Source organism: Eutrigla gurnardus (assembly GCF_963514095.1).
Source record: "Eutrigla gurnardus genome assembly, chromosome: 24".
Classification (NCBI taxonomy): Eukaryota; Metazoa; Chordata; class Actinopteri; order Perciformes; family Triglidae; genus Eutrigla; species Eutrigla gurnardus.
In genome coordinates this window covers 5,388,206-5,403,481 of record NC_139935.1, presented here as the reverse complement: position 1 = coordinate 5,403,481, position 15,276 = coordinate 5,388,206, and the positions used below count along the sequence as shown (strand labels likewise).

Genomic DNA, 15,276 nt, shown 5'->3' with positions numbered 1-15,276 from the left:
CTTCTTGAAGAAGGAAGCAAACCAGCTTGAGCTGTTAGTCTTAGGTCCAATATTTAAAACCGTCCCTTCGTTGCTGAGGAGCAGTCAACCTGCAGAATGATTTGCCTTTGGGATCTGCTTTCGTCATCGCTGTGGAGGATTTTCCCTTCGGCTCTCAGTATTAATAATTGCAAGCGGATGCAATTACTTATTGAGGAGGACTCGGAATGAAAATATATTACCTCACTTTTTCCTTGTCATTCAGTGGCTCGCTAGATCCTGAGATCGAGGTTGAAGTTGCATCACCACTGAATAACGCCTCGTTATAATAATAATAATGATTCGAGAGCATCTGGTTGACTATTAGACTGCCACTCTTTAATCAAATAACCATGGCAACAGACAGTCTTAATGTCGCTGTGGTGTGACAGAGGTGAAACTCTCCATTAGCCCCGCTGACGTATGGGGGAGGAGGTGTGGGGAGGAATGTTTTAACGAGGCTGGGTGACGCTCGGCACTGCAGGCTTCATAAGCAGCGTGTGATGTCACACCTCGGATGCCAGACTAAAGACTTGATGTTTGACTTTGAAGGATATTTGATAATATTATGAATCATATCATGTCTTAATTTTATTTTGACATTGAAATACCCTTTTCCCCTTCAAAATAAAACATTCCACGTGCAGGAAATGCATGAGAATGAGAGATTACAGATAACGCAGAGATTTAAATAATTGAATTATAATGCAAAGGTTTCACATAATGCCTAATATGGGGCTGATATCAATTATATCAAAGACCTTTTTAGTTTTTAATAATCTTTTTGTCTTCTTCTTTTTTTTATTTTCTTCATAAAATGGTAGAAATGAGTCAAAAACGGCCGTCGCAGTGTCTAATTACCTTATTCACATTGATTGACGACTGATAATCATCACAGTAGTTGATTAATGAATGTTTCCGCCGGAGGTTGATAGAGTATATAGATATATACATGTTCTTTGTGATTGTCATTGGGTTTAGTGCAGGTGTCATTGGTTGACCTTGTAGCTGTCTGTGCTGCAACAGCTGTAGAGACAGGCTGTGTGTGTGTGTGTGTGTGTGTGTGTGTGTGTGTGTGTGTGTGTGTGTGTGTGTGTGTGTGTGTGTGTGTGTGTGTGTGTGTGTGTGTGTGTGTGTGTGTGTTTTAGAGGAAGTGTAAGAGGAAGAGATGTCAAGAGAATCCAGGTCAGTGTGGACCAGAGACGGAGGATTGCTGTCAGGGCTCTTGTGTGTGTTTTCCCCTCAACCTCTCTCTCCTTTCTGTTCTCCCCGTGTTCACCTTTGGCTCTTTGAACAGTAGAGAAAATAGTATTATTTTTACAAAACTAATTAACTAATTTTCTATATTCAGCCAGGGAGCAAAATATATATATTTTTTTTTTTAGTTTAACTGATCGATGACATTATTTCTACCTCCAGCTCTGAGAACTACGTTTCTCAGAGTAAAATCCCTTCTGTTCTCTGAGCTCAGCCCATCAGCACGAGAAGAAACGCACCAGCAGATGTAAAATGCATGTGAAGACGCCCAGTTAGACTCATCCGAAACGAGGCGCACGCCGTCCTTTTCCTTTTTCTCAATTCGGTTTTGTTTTAGGTTCAAATTTTACGCGAGAAGCTGGACTTCAGTCACGTCCAGTCAAAGTGCGGCTCCAAGGATAATCTGAAGCACTCGCCCAGAGGAGGCAATGTATGTACGCCTTTCTCTTCTTCCTCCTCCTTTCCTTTCTCTCTCTGCAGCCGAGGGCTGTCGTAGCATCTCCGCTACCTTTATGTGTCCGTCTGTTTGGCTTGTTTCCGGCGAGGCTCCTGGTTGTTGCACTTTGGGATTCAAACTGTTTCAGATACACTGCCGTAACAAGTTCAAGACTCTATGGTTGCTCTCTGATAAATCCCCGCATTAAAACTGACCTCCATCAATAACAAAAGGCTTTTTTTCTGGTCCATATCAGCTGAAGTGAGCGCCCACAGATAGATTTAAAATTGGGACACTTCTCCGGGATTATTTTGAGCAGGAAAGGAGGGAGGCTGGGTGGTGTTTTAAGCCCCACCCCTCAACCCCTCCCCCTGTTTGACCTCTGTGTTTGCTGTTTGTATTAAAAAAAGGTCACCCTGTCTTTCCCAGGTCATGATTCCCAGTGTTAAACTGGACTTTAGCCACGTTCAGGCTAAGTGTGGCTCCCTGGACAAACTCCAGCACGCAGCAGGAGGCGGAAACGTGAGTCAAACAACCCTTTCAACCTAATCATGAAGGCCTGTTTTCATCTGTAGCAGCTGGTTTGTTTGCACCAAAGATATCAGTACAGTATCTCTGCATTGTGTTTAGAACGGCAATGTAAACAGCAAGCAGGGGTTGTCTTTATCTTTTGAACAGTGTGTGTACTCGCACTAATTGGACAATAAAGTTTAATTGAAGCACCTGCTCCCTGTCGCGTCACACAGCAGCCGCTGTTTGTTTAATGACATGTTAACCTCTCTCCAGGGATCCGACATCTGGGTGTCGAGTCTTTTTCACCTCGTCGTACTTTATCATGATTTCTTTCATACATATTTCCATCCTCTGCCGCCCCGCAGGTCCAAATCCAGACCAAGAAGATCGACTTGAGCCACATCACCGCCAAATGTGGCTCCATGTCCAACATCCGCCACAGACCAGGTACGCCACTTCTTTCCCTTCTACATTCAAGGACATCTGCAGGTTTACATGTACATCTGGCAAGGCCTTTACAGATGTTTTCCTTAAAAGAACATGTGACACTAGTTGTTTATCCTTTATTTGACTCCTCCAGAGATACACATGTACATGACTGAATGATTGAAAACAAATGTGAAAAAGTCTGCTGTAAACTGGCTTTTTTGAACGTCCGATATCTAATAAACTATTTTATAAAACCAGATGCAAATGCATGTAAAAAGTAGGCAAGCCAGCCATCATCTGTCATCCATATCTGGTCATTTTGATCCTAACCTCTTCTCCTTCTGTCCTGTTCTCAGGGGGAGGTAATGTGCGCATTGAGAACGTGAAGCTGGACTTTAAGGCCAACGCCAAGATCGGCTCTCTGGGCAACACCAGCCACACCCCTGGAGGAGGGAATGTTATGGTAAAAAAGAAGCACACAAATACAGATTCCTGCCAGTTTTGGAGAAAACATCCCTGACATTTTTGATTTATTTATGCATCCCGCCAGATCGAGAGCCACAAGCTGACCTTCCGGGAAACAGCCAAAGCTCGGGTGGACCACGGCGCTGAAATCGTCATCACCCACTCCCCCGGGGTCGAGACGGGGGGCACTTCCCCTCGCCTGTCCTCCTCGGGCAGCATCAACGTCCTGGAGTCGCCCCAGCTCGCCACGCTGGCCCAAGACGTCACCGCCGCCCTGGCCAAGCAGGGCTTGTGAGCGGGCTGCCTCCGCCTCCAGAATCCACACCATCCCTCCCTCTTCCCATCGATCTCATTCACCCATAAGCACCCGGTGTTCTCCCATGGTCCTTCACTGCAACATGACCCCCCCCCCCCCCCCACACACACTTGACCCCGCAGGTTTCCGCAGTCGTAGTTGGTTGACTGTCTTCAACGACCCTTCCAGCCCTTCGGATTTTAAAAAACTGAATCCTTGTCCACATCCTTGAAAAGGGGACACGCCCAGTCACTCTTTATTTGTCTTTCACTCATTTTTTCACTCAAATATGGACGTTTTTGTTTTCGTTCCAGATAGGCTGAATGCTTAAGGTTTGAGCGGATGTGTTTGTCTAAGAAAGAATTGGCGGTTTTACGATTGTACAGGGATTTTTAGCGTGAAAAAGCATCACATTCGGATAAGCGGTAAGGCGAACTCTTGCGTGATCGTTCAGAATTTACGCGGTACTGAATGCAAGAAATAGCTCCTAGATGCTGGTCTTAAAGAGACTGAACTCACAGAAACATGGCTTGTACCTGCAAACGAATGGCTGATTAGCATGTCTGCTAAGATGTGACATGACATGAACTTTTGTTTGTTGGTTTTAATCTCATGATTTCCCCGATGTGTGCTGAATTGTTGGATAAAAATTGTGTTTTCTTTTTATATATATATATATGTCACTGTAGTGGACGTCGTTACAGTTTTGTATGTTCCCTGTGGCTGCACTGGCTTATTTAGCACTTCAATGTGGATAACCACTGCAGTTATGTCGAGTCCAAGCGCTAAAAGGCTAGCTTTCCAATAGAACTTCCTTTTTGTTTTTGTTTTTTTGTTTTTTTCGCAAACAAATGGGCTGCTCTGTTTGATTTTACATTAGCTCTGTGATTTTATTAGGCTTCGACGATGCTGTTATGCTGGCATGGCAATTAAATGAACAAATTAGATCTATTTGGAGCCTTTCAGTGTCTGTGTAAACGGCCAGGATGCACCCTAGTGTCTATACTTAAAGGTCAGATCCTCAGATGCTGAACCCCCCTCCCTCACCCCATGCTCCTGTGTTCCTCCTCCTCCTGCAGAAACTGGGTTGTACGATGTGTTTGAACGGGCAAATAAGTGTGTTTCAAAAGTGGCAAATATGAAGCTTTATATGAAAACATTCCATGAAAAAGAGCAGCTACCGGGGCCCATTAGTGCGAGTGAACCTTACAGGAACTGAAAGCCGGAATGAAGAATGGGAATAACCCTCAACTTGCAGTCAATTAAAACAGGAAAAAAAAAAAGAAAACTAGCATAATCTCTGCTCACCATTGTGAAACTCCTCCTCTGCCCCCCTTTTTTCCAGCTCCCCAGGTGTCGGTTACCCCTTCAGTGTTTTTCTGTGCTTCCTGTATCCTTGCCCCCCCCTCCCCCCTTTGCCTGTGTAAGTGTATTTAAAAGACCATGTAGATGTGTGCACACTTTCCGATCTTTGAGACGTACTGATGACAAATGCTCCTACAGGATGATGACAACAGAAATAAAGAATAATAAAAACAGATTCACTCTAGTCTCCTCTAGTTTTTTGTGTTATTTGTGATCAACATCATCTACCAATCCAATATGTCACGGACTTTACATTCTCTGCAAATACAGAATGATATGCAGTTTTCTTTGTGTTTGTTGTGAATTTAAAACCTGGTTTAAAACACTTGAGGAGACGGGGGGAGTGTCATTTATTTTAGTATTTATGCAAATTAGTGGGTATCTTTGTTATATATATATATATATATATATATATATATTTTTTTTTTGCATGTGCATGGTGGGGTGGTAAATTGTTAAACCTGTGATAAAAAGTAATGGTGTTTAACCTTATTGTTTAGGCAACTTTAGTAACTTTAGCAATAGTGTGCTTTCTTGTTTTGCTTTAATGTTAATTTTTATTTACCGTGTTGTTTGCAACACCGCCCTCTAGCGGCAGGCTGTGCGACTTTCAGGCGGAAGTCGCAATTTGGCGAATTGACCTTCACCTGTGCCACCGTAAGCTAGCTTTCGACCTTACGTGTTTTTAACGATGTGTTGTACTTTAACTAAGCGAAAACGACGCCACGGCATCATGAGTGAGCCTTCGGAACTGGTAGGCGATAGTTTTGTTTTCTTTGGATAGACGAATAGATACCGTTTCCCCGTGTCCGTGTTAGCTAAACCGACCGCTAGTGCTAGTTAGCTTCGTGATTAGCTTGCAGCGACTAGCTAACTCGTAGTGAGAACGGCAGTTAATTAGCGTATTTTCCGAACTGTTTTCATTTTATTTTTCACATTTAACAAAATAATGAAAAATAAAAAACTACGGGAAGGTGTGTAGTTTCTCTTTGCAACTCCATTCAATTTAATAGAAAACATAGTTGCTCAAAGAGCTCGTCAATGTGGACATAATGTACACAGAATGGATCCATTCAACATGTTATTGCTGCTGCTGTTGATGCTGTCCTTTTAGTATACAGCCCACTGCCTTCTCCACCTGTATTATTTATTATTTATTAAAACAACCTGTTGGAGGGGTGAAACCCGCGTGAACGCACCATCCTCGTGCGACTCTTTTAGCGTAATAAGGCAGTGTCTGTTTTACGATAATGTCGCCGTGCTGGGAAGGAAAACATCTGGCCCAGCTGCGCACTGCGTCTTTAAGCTCCGCCGCCGATAAATTAGCACGCCGATCAACTGTCGCTGTCCGGCGAGGGAGGTGCTGAAATCAGAGCGCTCTCCTTCTCCCGCACCCACCCTCCACCCCCATCTCTCCGTCTCTCCCCCTCTCTCTCTCTATCGCCGCCGACCGACCGACACTTGCAGCCATTTTACGCAGGACGAAGCCAATCATGTCGTGAGGCGAAGCTCGCTGGTTCACCTGGGCAGAGGAGCCACCAGCCGCCGCGCGTTCCCGGTGGTCGCACGGCAGGGCGAGCAGGCAGCTCCGGCCAAGATGGTGAAGAGGAAGAGCGTGGATGACAACGAGCCGGAGTGCGGGAAAGGAATACCGTTCCCCATCCAGACCTTCCTATGGAGGCAGACCAGGTTGGTGTGTGTGCTTCTGCGGGGGGGGGGGGGATAACAGGTGTTTTGCCATTGCCGAGAACAAGGAAGGATCAAGGATTTGACAGCAGCCTGAAGAGGCACCCGCGTTTGCCTCATTATAATTCAACCTGTGAATGAATGAGTGTCATTCACTGTATGTTTGAAATGGAGGGAGGTGGGCCGCCTGTCTTTTTTTTGCGAGGTGTTGTTAACTGTGACTGGAGACGGATGCAGATTGCGTGATGTCACACCTGTAAAGCAAAAAGTGGGCAGAAGGAAAACATGTGGATCAGCTGCTGTGAAGGGACTGTTCCTGTGTGTGCAAGCTGTCACATGCAATACATGGCGTCACCTAAATTTATTATTATTTTGTGTTTTTTTTTCAGTGCATTTCTGCGTCCAAAGTTGGGAAAACAGTATGAAGCATCTTGTGTGGTAAGTTATGTCATAATGCCACGAGCACGGTGAGGGGAAATAATCGCTCCCATCCCGGTAATCCGTTTTTGCCTTTAATGCACCTGCAAATCAAGTGAGCTCTTGATTTTACATTTAGCAAATTAGTTTTCCCTCCCCCCCTTGTTTCCTCCTATTACCCAGGAGCCAGACCTTTTTGGAAGCTCATAACCATAATGACGCTTCTCCGGATCCCTCTGGATTTAAACAGAGCTGCCACTGTCTCTCCCACAGGCATCCCTTTGCTTGGGGCCATATGGGGCACTTAGATAGTCAAAGAAAGAGGCTTTAGTTCCCGGCTGATGTCTCTCTTCTCCTTTTTCTCTGGCTGCCTCCCCAGTCCTTTGAGCGGGTGCTGGTGGAGAACAAGCTCCACGGTCTGTCGCCGGCCCTGTCCGAGGCCATCCAGAGCATCTCCCGCTGGGAGCTCGTCCAGGCAGCCCTGCCTCATGTACTCCACTGCACCTCCATCCTGCTGTCTAACAGGAACAGGCTGGGTGAGAACACACAACACACACACTTTTTATTTGATTTCACCAGAAGTTAATAAATGACCACACACACTAAAACCTTCCCCTGACCTCTGACCCTCCGACAGGCCACCAGGACAAGCTGGGCGTGGCCGAGACCAAGCTGCTCCACACGCTGCACTGGATGCTGCTGGATGCTGCCCAGGAGTGCAACCACGAGCCCAGCCTGGGCCACGGCTGGTCCGGGGGCAGCAGCAGCAGCGCCTTCCTCCAGCCGGTGGGCAACCAGGGGTCGTCCCCGGGGGCTCCCGGCTCATGCTCTGGCTCTGCCCTAGGGGGGTCCGGGCCCCAGCACAGCGGCTCCCTGCTGGAGGAGGACGAGAACGCTCGTACGAAGCTGTTCCACAAGAGTATGGCCACAGTGGAGCTGTTTGTCTTCCTGTTTGCTCCGCTTATTCATCGGATAAAGGTCTGTACAAATACAGCCTTGAAATAGACCATGCATTGTTTATGTGCATTTTATTGGACAAAGCATGACTTTCTCTGTGAAATTGAATATCTTTGTAATTTTAGAACAATTTTTAGCCTCATTCTGAAGTGGCCCATATCAAACCCTCCACATACTCAGGGTCACCCTTTAGCTATTGATCTGTGTGTACAAACTGATTCAAGAGGCAGGTTACGATACTCTTGGGATTGCACTGTGTTTCCCAACTGAACAATGCATTACTGGATCTCGTCAATTAGCAAATCATAATAGCAGTAGGCTTTGAAAGAATGATATTGAGGTATTTCAAGTCTGAACTTGTTTATTGCCTTCTTGCTTTGTTTGGATTATGGTTGGATGGTTGAGAAGTAGGTCTAAATGTGCAAAAGCTTCCTCTTTTCAAAGAGATTCTGAATACATCACCTTTTCCTTTTTAAGGAGTCGGACCTCACCTTCCGATTGGCCAGCGGACTGGTAATATGGCAGCCGATGTGGGAGCACCGCCAGCCTGACATCCCTGCCTTCGCTGCGCTCATCAAACCTGTCAGAAACATTGTCACAGGTGGGGAATAAAATCCTCACATATTGCTCCCTTGTCAGAGTTAATCTATTCTGTTTACGTCATAATAAAGATTTGTAATCTCTTATGCCTCCCTCGACAGCAAAGAGGAACTCCCCAGTCAACAACCAGTGCAGCCCCTGCGGATCTGGCAACCCGGGTCCCACGGTGAGCGTTTTAAGCTCAGTTCATGTCGGCTTCTGCCTCTCATTGATTGAATGTGTTCAGGCAAAAGTCTGTGGCTTCTTCCTTCCCCCCCTTGTCAACATCCCCCAGAGGCTGGTTGCTAATATTCATTAGCACCAGCCATCCGGGAGCATTAGCGTGGTTAGCCAGGGCCATGACAGAAACCCCCCCCTCCAACCTCAGGGCCTTTAATTATCATCTTCCTGCCTGTTTATCCATCCATCTACAGCGTGTGTCCATCTCTCCCTCCCACCCAACAGGGCTTCCAGGTGGTTTGCGAAGCGGCCCAATCGGATTCCTCCTCCCCCGCGGCTGGAGAGCTGAGCTGTCGTCGTGGTAACTCGGTGGAGAAAGGTGGCCCCTCTCAACAACCCCCACCAGCGAAGGGCCCTTCCAAGAAAAAGTGAGCACAGTTAATCAATGTGATATCAAGAAGCGGTGTGATTAGGTGACATTTGGTCATGTGTGCTCGATTGATTGATTGATTTTGAGACATGTAGAGGTTCTGTTCTCAACATGTGATTTCACTGCAAACACTGGTGTGACAAAAACCTTTCAGACGTGAATCATTTGTCCGCGACGTCCCCAAGAAGCCAGTTGTGTGTTGAGGCAGTGGCCCCCGCTGACACGGCGCTGGTGCCATCGTCTTGTTGATGGCAAAACATTTAGCCCCGCGGTGGCGTCTGTCACACACTCGGCACAGCACAGCGCGCTCCACTAGCTCCAGAGAGCTTGCGTGTATGAATAGCTCCTCCTTCCCCTGTGTAAAGGGATGCTCTGAGCCTCGGTGGACAAACACACACACATGCGGCGACTTGTCTTGCTTAAGCATTAGCAGACCCATCTGATGTTTGTCCACACAACCAGGGTAATTATGCTGAAGTAATGTGCTACTTGTCTAATGCTGGCAGTGTCCCTGGCCTGGCATGACATGTCCTGGCTTCGTTTTGGTCTGCCCACAGCCAGTCTGGCGTCGTTCTGTCTTCACTGCCAATCTGTGCTCGCTTTAAGCACAGGCGAGGCAGGTATGACCGGCTCAGCTGGCACCAAGCAGTAACTCACAGTAATAGTTATTTGCAAAAGTTTTGGCTATGCGAAGATCATAGGGCTTATCTTGACTCGAGGGAAACTAGTGTTTACCAGAGATGCCATAATCATTCAGCATGAAAAAGCACAAAAAACGACTAAATATAAGACTAAAATGAGTGATAAGTCCACCAAGCGCCAGTCCTGCAAAAATCATGCAAAAATAGGAATTCCACAAATGGAAATGTTTTTGATGCACGATTGCTGGCACTGTGTCACCAGAAAACACCAAGGCATTTGCATTGGTGCACATCCTATGGGGGCGTTTTCTGTTTTTAAGTCCGTCGTCCTGAATCACCCAACCAGTGGGCTGAGAGAGTGATATGGGAGAAGACGTAGAGAGGTTGATAAGCCATCCATTGCTCATCTCAACGTCCTGACAACCAAGCCACTCCAAAGCCTCTCGTGATCGCTCTGACAGCCAGCAACTGACTGCAAATCAAAATAAGCCCTCCCCCCCCTTCCCCCAAGCTAGTTATATCCTCTCACACTCAAACACCAAAGGGTTTTTGAGCAGTCACATGGTGATGCGGGAAGGGAAATATTTATCCCTATTGTTACGCAGCACACAATGAGCGATTAATTGCTTTCCCTAAGTGCCGGTGGCTGACATTTTCGGCTGCTGCGTGAGAAACGCTGCGTAGAACGAGAGCAAGGTTAGAGAGGGAAGGGAGTTGAATGTAAATTAGATGCACAGCAGGAGAGAATTTGTTGGCTTCCTACTGTATGGATCCTAAAAGGGGTGGGGCTTTACACATCAGCCGATCACAATCCAAGGATCAAAATAGCCTCTGAATGCAAATATTTTCTCCGTCGGCTCAGAGGCGCTGTTTGCATTTTGTATCTCAACCGCCTGTACACACACCTCTGTGCTGTGCCGCCCGGATAAAATAATTTCCGCCATCAGCTCCTGTGATTAATGCAGCTTACTCATCCGCCGCTGCATCGCGCGCCTCTCAAGAGGGCTCTGCTGATGCTGAAGTTTCCATAGCAACCGCTGGCTGCTGCATCTCTCCCACCGCATGGAGTCGGGGGGGGGGGCTGCTTCTTGGAGGGGTGGCTGTCGTCACACGGTCTCCTTGACAACCTGACACAACAGCAGCAGGCAGAGTGTGTGTGCGTTGGCTAGACGGTGAAACGTGATACAGCCTCCCTCTGCTGTCCGCTCTCAAAGTGATTAATGTAGATATCGACCATGTCTTCCTGCTCCGTTTATTACAACAGCCCAGATGAAATGCCTACCTGCGCCTCTCTCTCTCCTCCTGTCATGGTATATCAATACGCTTCTCTGTACGCGCTGCAGCTCACCAAGCTGCTGACCTTCATTCCAGCTTATTTATAGTGGACTCACGTAGGCTTAGGCTCCCTCTCCCAATGATGCTAGAGGGGGGCTGTGCCCTTGTTTACCATCCTCTGTTGATGCATTATTAATGAAGCAGTGTGACGGGAGTCGATGACAGGCTAATATAACAGGAAAGACCATGACAAAGTGTAATTGTTGTGTATGTCGTTAGTTATGTGACTGCATTGGGAAAGCATCTTTCAGCACCTGAAAGAAAGTGACATTCTAGCGGTACACGTATGACGTTTCTGTGCTCCTCACCACTTCAAACCTCGTCTCTTCCCTGGTCTCCAAGGACGTCGGCCCCCGCCGGCCTGCCGACCTCCTTGGCCCAACGAGCTCGTTACGCCACCTACTTTGACGTGGCGGTGCTGCGCTGCCTGCTGCAGCCGCACTGGACGGAGGAGGGCGTTCACTGGGCCCTGATGTTCTACCTGCAGCGCCTGAGGCAGATCCTGGAGGAGAGACCCGAACGCCCCCCGGAACCTTTGGTCACGCCTCTGCCGCGCCCGCGCAGCAGCTCCATGGTGGCCGCCGCGCCTTCACTGGTCAACACCCACAAGACCCAGGTAGATGCACGTGTGTAGTCATTCAGATGTCCCATGTTGCACTGACCGCGGCGTCATCTGCATCCTCTGCCGTGTTTTGCAGGATATGAGTCTGAAATGCAACGAAGAGGGGAAATCTCTGAGCACAGAGACGTTTACAAAGGTTTCTCTGACCAGCCTCCGTCGACAGGCCGTCCCCGACCTCTCCTCCGACCTGGGCATGAACATTTTCAAGAAGGTCAAAGCCAGAATACGTTAGAAGAATAATAGAAAAAAGTTTACTTTATGTTTCAAAGGAAAATTAAAGATTCCTCCTCCTTTTCTGTTTCAGTTTAAGAACCGTCGCGAGGACCGTGAGAGAAAGGGCTCCATTCCCTTCCACCACACAGGGAAGAAGCGTCAGCGCCGTATGGGGGTTCCTTTCCTGCTCCACGAGGACCACCTGGACGTCTCGCCCACCCGCAGCACTTTCTCCTTCGGGAGCTTCTCCGGCCTGGGTGACGACCGGCGGGCTCTGGACCGCGGGGGCTGGCAGGCCACCATTATGGGTAGGCAGAGGTATCTGACTCACCTCTGTGGTGAGTCAGCGGTATCCGTCTGGATCTGTCTGTGAATTAGGTCAGTCCGTGGACGGTGGTATTTCTTATTCGCTCTCTTCTATGAGAAGTGTGATTAAAATGTGCTCAAGGCAGAGTTGGTGACTTTTTAAAACCCCATTACGCTTAGCTGCTGCTTCACATTAGCTCCATTTACACGATGATATTTCCTTTAAAAATAATCCAAATGTGTTTGATTCAACCTGATATATTTTTCTGTATCTGCATCACTTTCCAGGCAAATTCACACGGAGGAGCAGCACAGACACGGCTGCAGACGCCGACAGCCTGAGCGCCAAACACTCCCATTCCCACCACTCTCTGCTCAGAGACATGCCCGACCACTCCAACAGCCACAGCGATAACACCGTCAAAGAGGGTAAGGAGAAGGCTGTGGTCCGTCGAGACGAGCTTAAGATAAGATAGAGCCACATTTTAAAGTAATACAGCCCTTAATAGGAGTTAAACCTGATTTGTAGATGAACTCCATCCTGAAAACACCCAACAAATCAATACAAAATTGCGGATAATATTCACACAGTTTGAAAGCTCTCATATGCCAGTAGTTGGTAAAGGAAACCATAAAAAAACAACGAACTACAAAGAGATCAGTCATATTATTATCCATCAGCTCCAATGAACGCCAGACGCTGCCGGCTCCACTGGGACCTGCAGAACCGAAATAGGACGGGATTATATAACCATATTATTCCTGCGACAGTGCTAATTTGCATGCAGATAACAATGCTAGCTTCGGGCTCTGCTCCACACTGCAGCACATGCATGGAATTAAACTTACTGAGAAACATAATATATACAAAAATGTGCGAGTACAATTAAGTAATGAGATGCTGTCGAGGTGAAAATAGACACAACAGAGCATTCAACGTAAGAAAACAGTTTTCCCACCCACGGGTCACGGTTGCCTTCTGCAAAAACAATGCATGACATTTATCCCGCTCTCGCTACCTCCTCTTGCCACCCACAGTTCGCTCTCAGATCTCCACCATTACTATGGCGGCGTTCAACACCACGGTGGCGTCCTTCAACGTCGGCTACGCCGACTTCTTCACCGAGCACATGAAGAAACTCTGTAACCCCGTCACCGTCCCCGAGATCCCCGTGGAGCCTCTGGCCTGCGCCAACCTGCCGCGCAGCTTCACCGACTCCTGCATCAACTACTCGTGTCTGGAGGAAGGGGAGAACATCGAGGGGACCAATAACTTTGTGCTGAAGAACGGCATGCTGGACCTCACTGTGAGTGTCCGCTCATTCAATGATACCTTGCAGTAAATGATCCCTGTTGGCAAATAAAAGTAATGGAAGATATTGACCTTCTGCTACTAGCCAACAATGACACCAGTGGGATTCCAAACTGAATTGAATGCTTTATTTTCTCAATCTTGCAATGCAACTTGTTTCTTTTGCAGAATAATACAATGTATTACAATCTCTTCTTGCATTCCAGGCCGTCTTACGGGCTCTCTATGCCGTCCTGAGCCACGACATCAGCTCCAGGATCTGCGACGTGGCTCTTAACATCATCGACTGCCTGCTGCAGCTGGGGGTGGTGCCCGGCATGGGCAAAAAACTATCCAAGCCCGACAACAAGGAGAACCAGGAGGCGCGAGCCAAAGACACGGCCGGACAGGGCCTCGGAGGCGGGGCAGGAGGAGGCGGAGGCGGCGATGGAGGCGGAGGTGGAGGAGGAGGGGGAAGCGGCGGAGGGAGTGGGCAAGGGAGTAAGGATGATGTGAAGAACAACAAGGATAATGATAAAAAGGTGTGTTTTTGGATTAAAGTTATTAACATATGTACGTAAAAGCGCGTTCATGTTTGTGCCCTTCACTCCTTCACCTAAAAACAGGAAGAGGGCTCCGGCTTCAGCACCCACCGTCTGGCTCTGACCATGCTGATAAAGATAGTCAAGTCGCTGGGCTGTGCCTACGGCTGTGGCGAGGGACACCGCGGGCTGTCGGGAGATCGCCTCAGGATGCAGGTCCAACCCTCTTTTGTTCATTCATGCCGTTTCCATAAATCAGCACTAATGTAATGGCTGAAATGTATAATTAGATAATTCGCTGTTAAGCTCCAAAGTTTCATGAAACCGAAACGATTGGTTCTAACTTCAGGGACCAGCAGCTGCAATTCTATTTCAATGGTGATCAATAGTTTTTATTAGGATATTAAGTCATGTTGGAGAAATACAATTCCATCTCCACAGCCGATATCTTTCATGAAAATCAATAAAAAAGGGCTGCAAATGGCTCAACAAGGGCACTTCTCCTTGACTTCCTCCTCTTCTTCTTCTATCCAATTCTTTCCTTTCAGGCCCAGAACTGCCTGACCAGCCTTTATAAGCTGGACAAGGTGCAGTTTCGACAGACAATGCGCGAGTACGTCAACAAAGACTCTCTCAATAACATTGTGGACTTCCTGCATGCACTGCTGGGCTTCTGCATGGAGCCCATCACCGACAGTAAGTGTGGTGACGTGCGTGAGTGGGATGCAGATCGCGACACACCAACACGTGCAAATACACATATCAGGGTTTGACCGACGTTGTTTTTTTTAATGCGGATACGATTCAGTCTATGCAAAATATAGACTGAATCTTTTATTTTTGTAGTGCAAATCTGGGAATGTTGGCATGCTAACAGGCTAAATAAAACTGGCTGAAATCCTGACTTAATACATGCATATATATAGCTTTAATAATTAATACATTTTCAAAGTAGTTACCTATTAACAGACATCATTTCAGCACCACTGCAGACACTCAAGCAAACTCGCGTAGAATAAAAAGTCGCGGCTACCGAAGCTGAATCGTACTGCCACTGTCTCACCTCGCACTTTTGACTTTTGCATTCCAGCGCTATCACTGTTTTTATATCTGTTTTTTTCCCTCCCACTCGTCTCCGCTTGTCCCTTTTTGTCGTTCCTCCTCCTGCCTCCATCTTCCCTCTTTTTCTTCACCCACTCCAGTGAGCTGAATCCTACCTTTTCCTCACTCATCCATTCTGTACACTTGCCAATCAAAAAGCTTTGCCCATTACATCTCTGCTCAATCGGTGGCTTTATT

The 15,276-nt window shown here is 47.3% G+C and overlaps 2 protein-coding genes across 12 annotated transcripts in view; both read left to right on the top strand.

Annotated features, from left to right (window-relative positions):
- Positions 1-4,948, top strand: part of LOC311009633 (uncharacterized protein) — a 35,549-nt gene extending 30,601 nt beyond the window's left edge. For all 3 annotated transcript variants that reach the window (XM_084003935.1, XM_084003934.1, XM_084003933.1), the window contains 4 exons: positions 2,141-2,233; positions 2,590-2,671; positions 3,010-3,116; positions 3,204-4,948. In XM_084003935.1, coding sequence (XP_083860061.1) covers positions 2,141-2,233; positions 2,590-2,671; positions 3,010-3,116; positions 3,204-3,413 — 492 coding nt within the window. In that variant the 3' untranslated portion in view covers positions 3,414-4,948. The remainder of the gene's footprint in view (positions 1-2,140; positions 2,234-2,589; positions 2,672-3,009; positions 3,117-3,203) is intronic.
- A 1,321-nt stretch (positions 4,949-6,269) lies between these two features.
- The window catches only part of unc80 (unc-80 homolog (C. elegans)), a 28,803-nt gene continuing 19,796 nt past the window's right edge, over positions 6,270-15,276 (top strand). For 8 of the 9 annotated variants that reach the window (XM_084004067.1, XM_084004066.1, XM_084004063.1 and 5 more), the window contains exons 1-15: positions 6,333-6,467; positions 6,854-6,902; positions 7,261-7,417; positions 7,519-7,859; positions 8,316-8,439; positions 8,540-8,604; positions 8,883-9,025; positions 11,346-11,619; positions 11,702-11,836; positions 11,930-12,146; positions 12,433-12,573; positions 13,183-13,451; positions 13,663-13,977; positions 14,062-14,193; positions 14,526-14,673. In XM_084004067.1, the coding sequence (XP_083860193.1) occupies positions 6,376-6,467; positions 6,854-6,902; positions 7,261-7,417; positions 7,519-7,859; positions 8,316-8,439; positions 8,540-8,604; positions 8,883-9,025; positions 11,346-11,619; positions 11,702-11,836; positions 11,930-12,146; positions 12,433-12,573; positions 13,183-13,451; positions 13,663-13,977; positions 14,062-14,193; positions 14,526-14,673 (2,602 nt within the window). In that variant the 5' untranslated portion in view covers positions 6,333-6,375. Of the gene's footprint in view, positions 6,468-6,853; positions 6,903-7,260; positions 7,418-7,518; positions 7,860-8,315; positions 8,440-8,539; positions 8,605-8,882; positions 9,026-11,345; positions 11,620-11,701; positions 11,837-11,929; positions 12,147-12,432; positions 12,574-13,182; positions 13,452-13,662; positions 13,978-14,061; positions 14,194-14,525; positions 14,674-15,276 lie in introns of all 9 variants that reach the window. The other variant, XM_084004064.1, reaches the window with a different exon arrangement.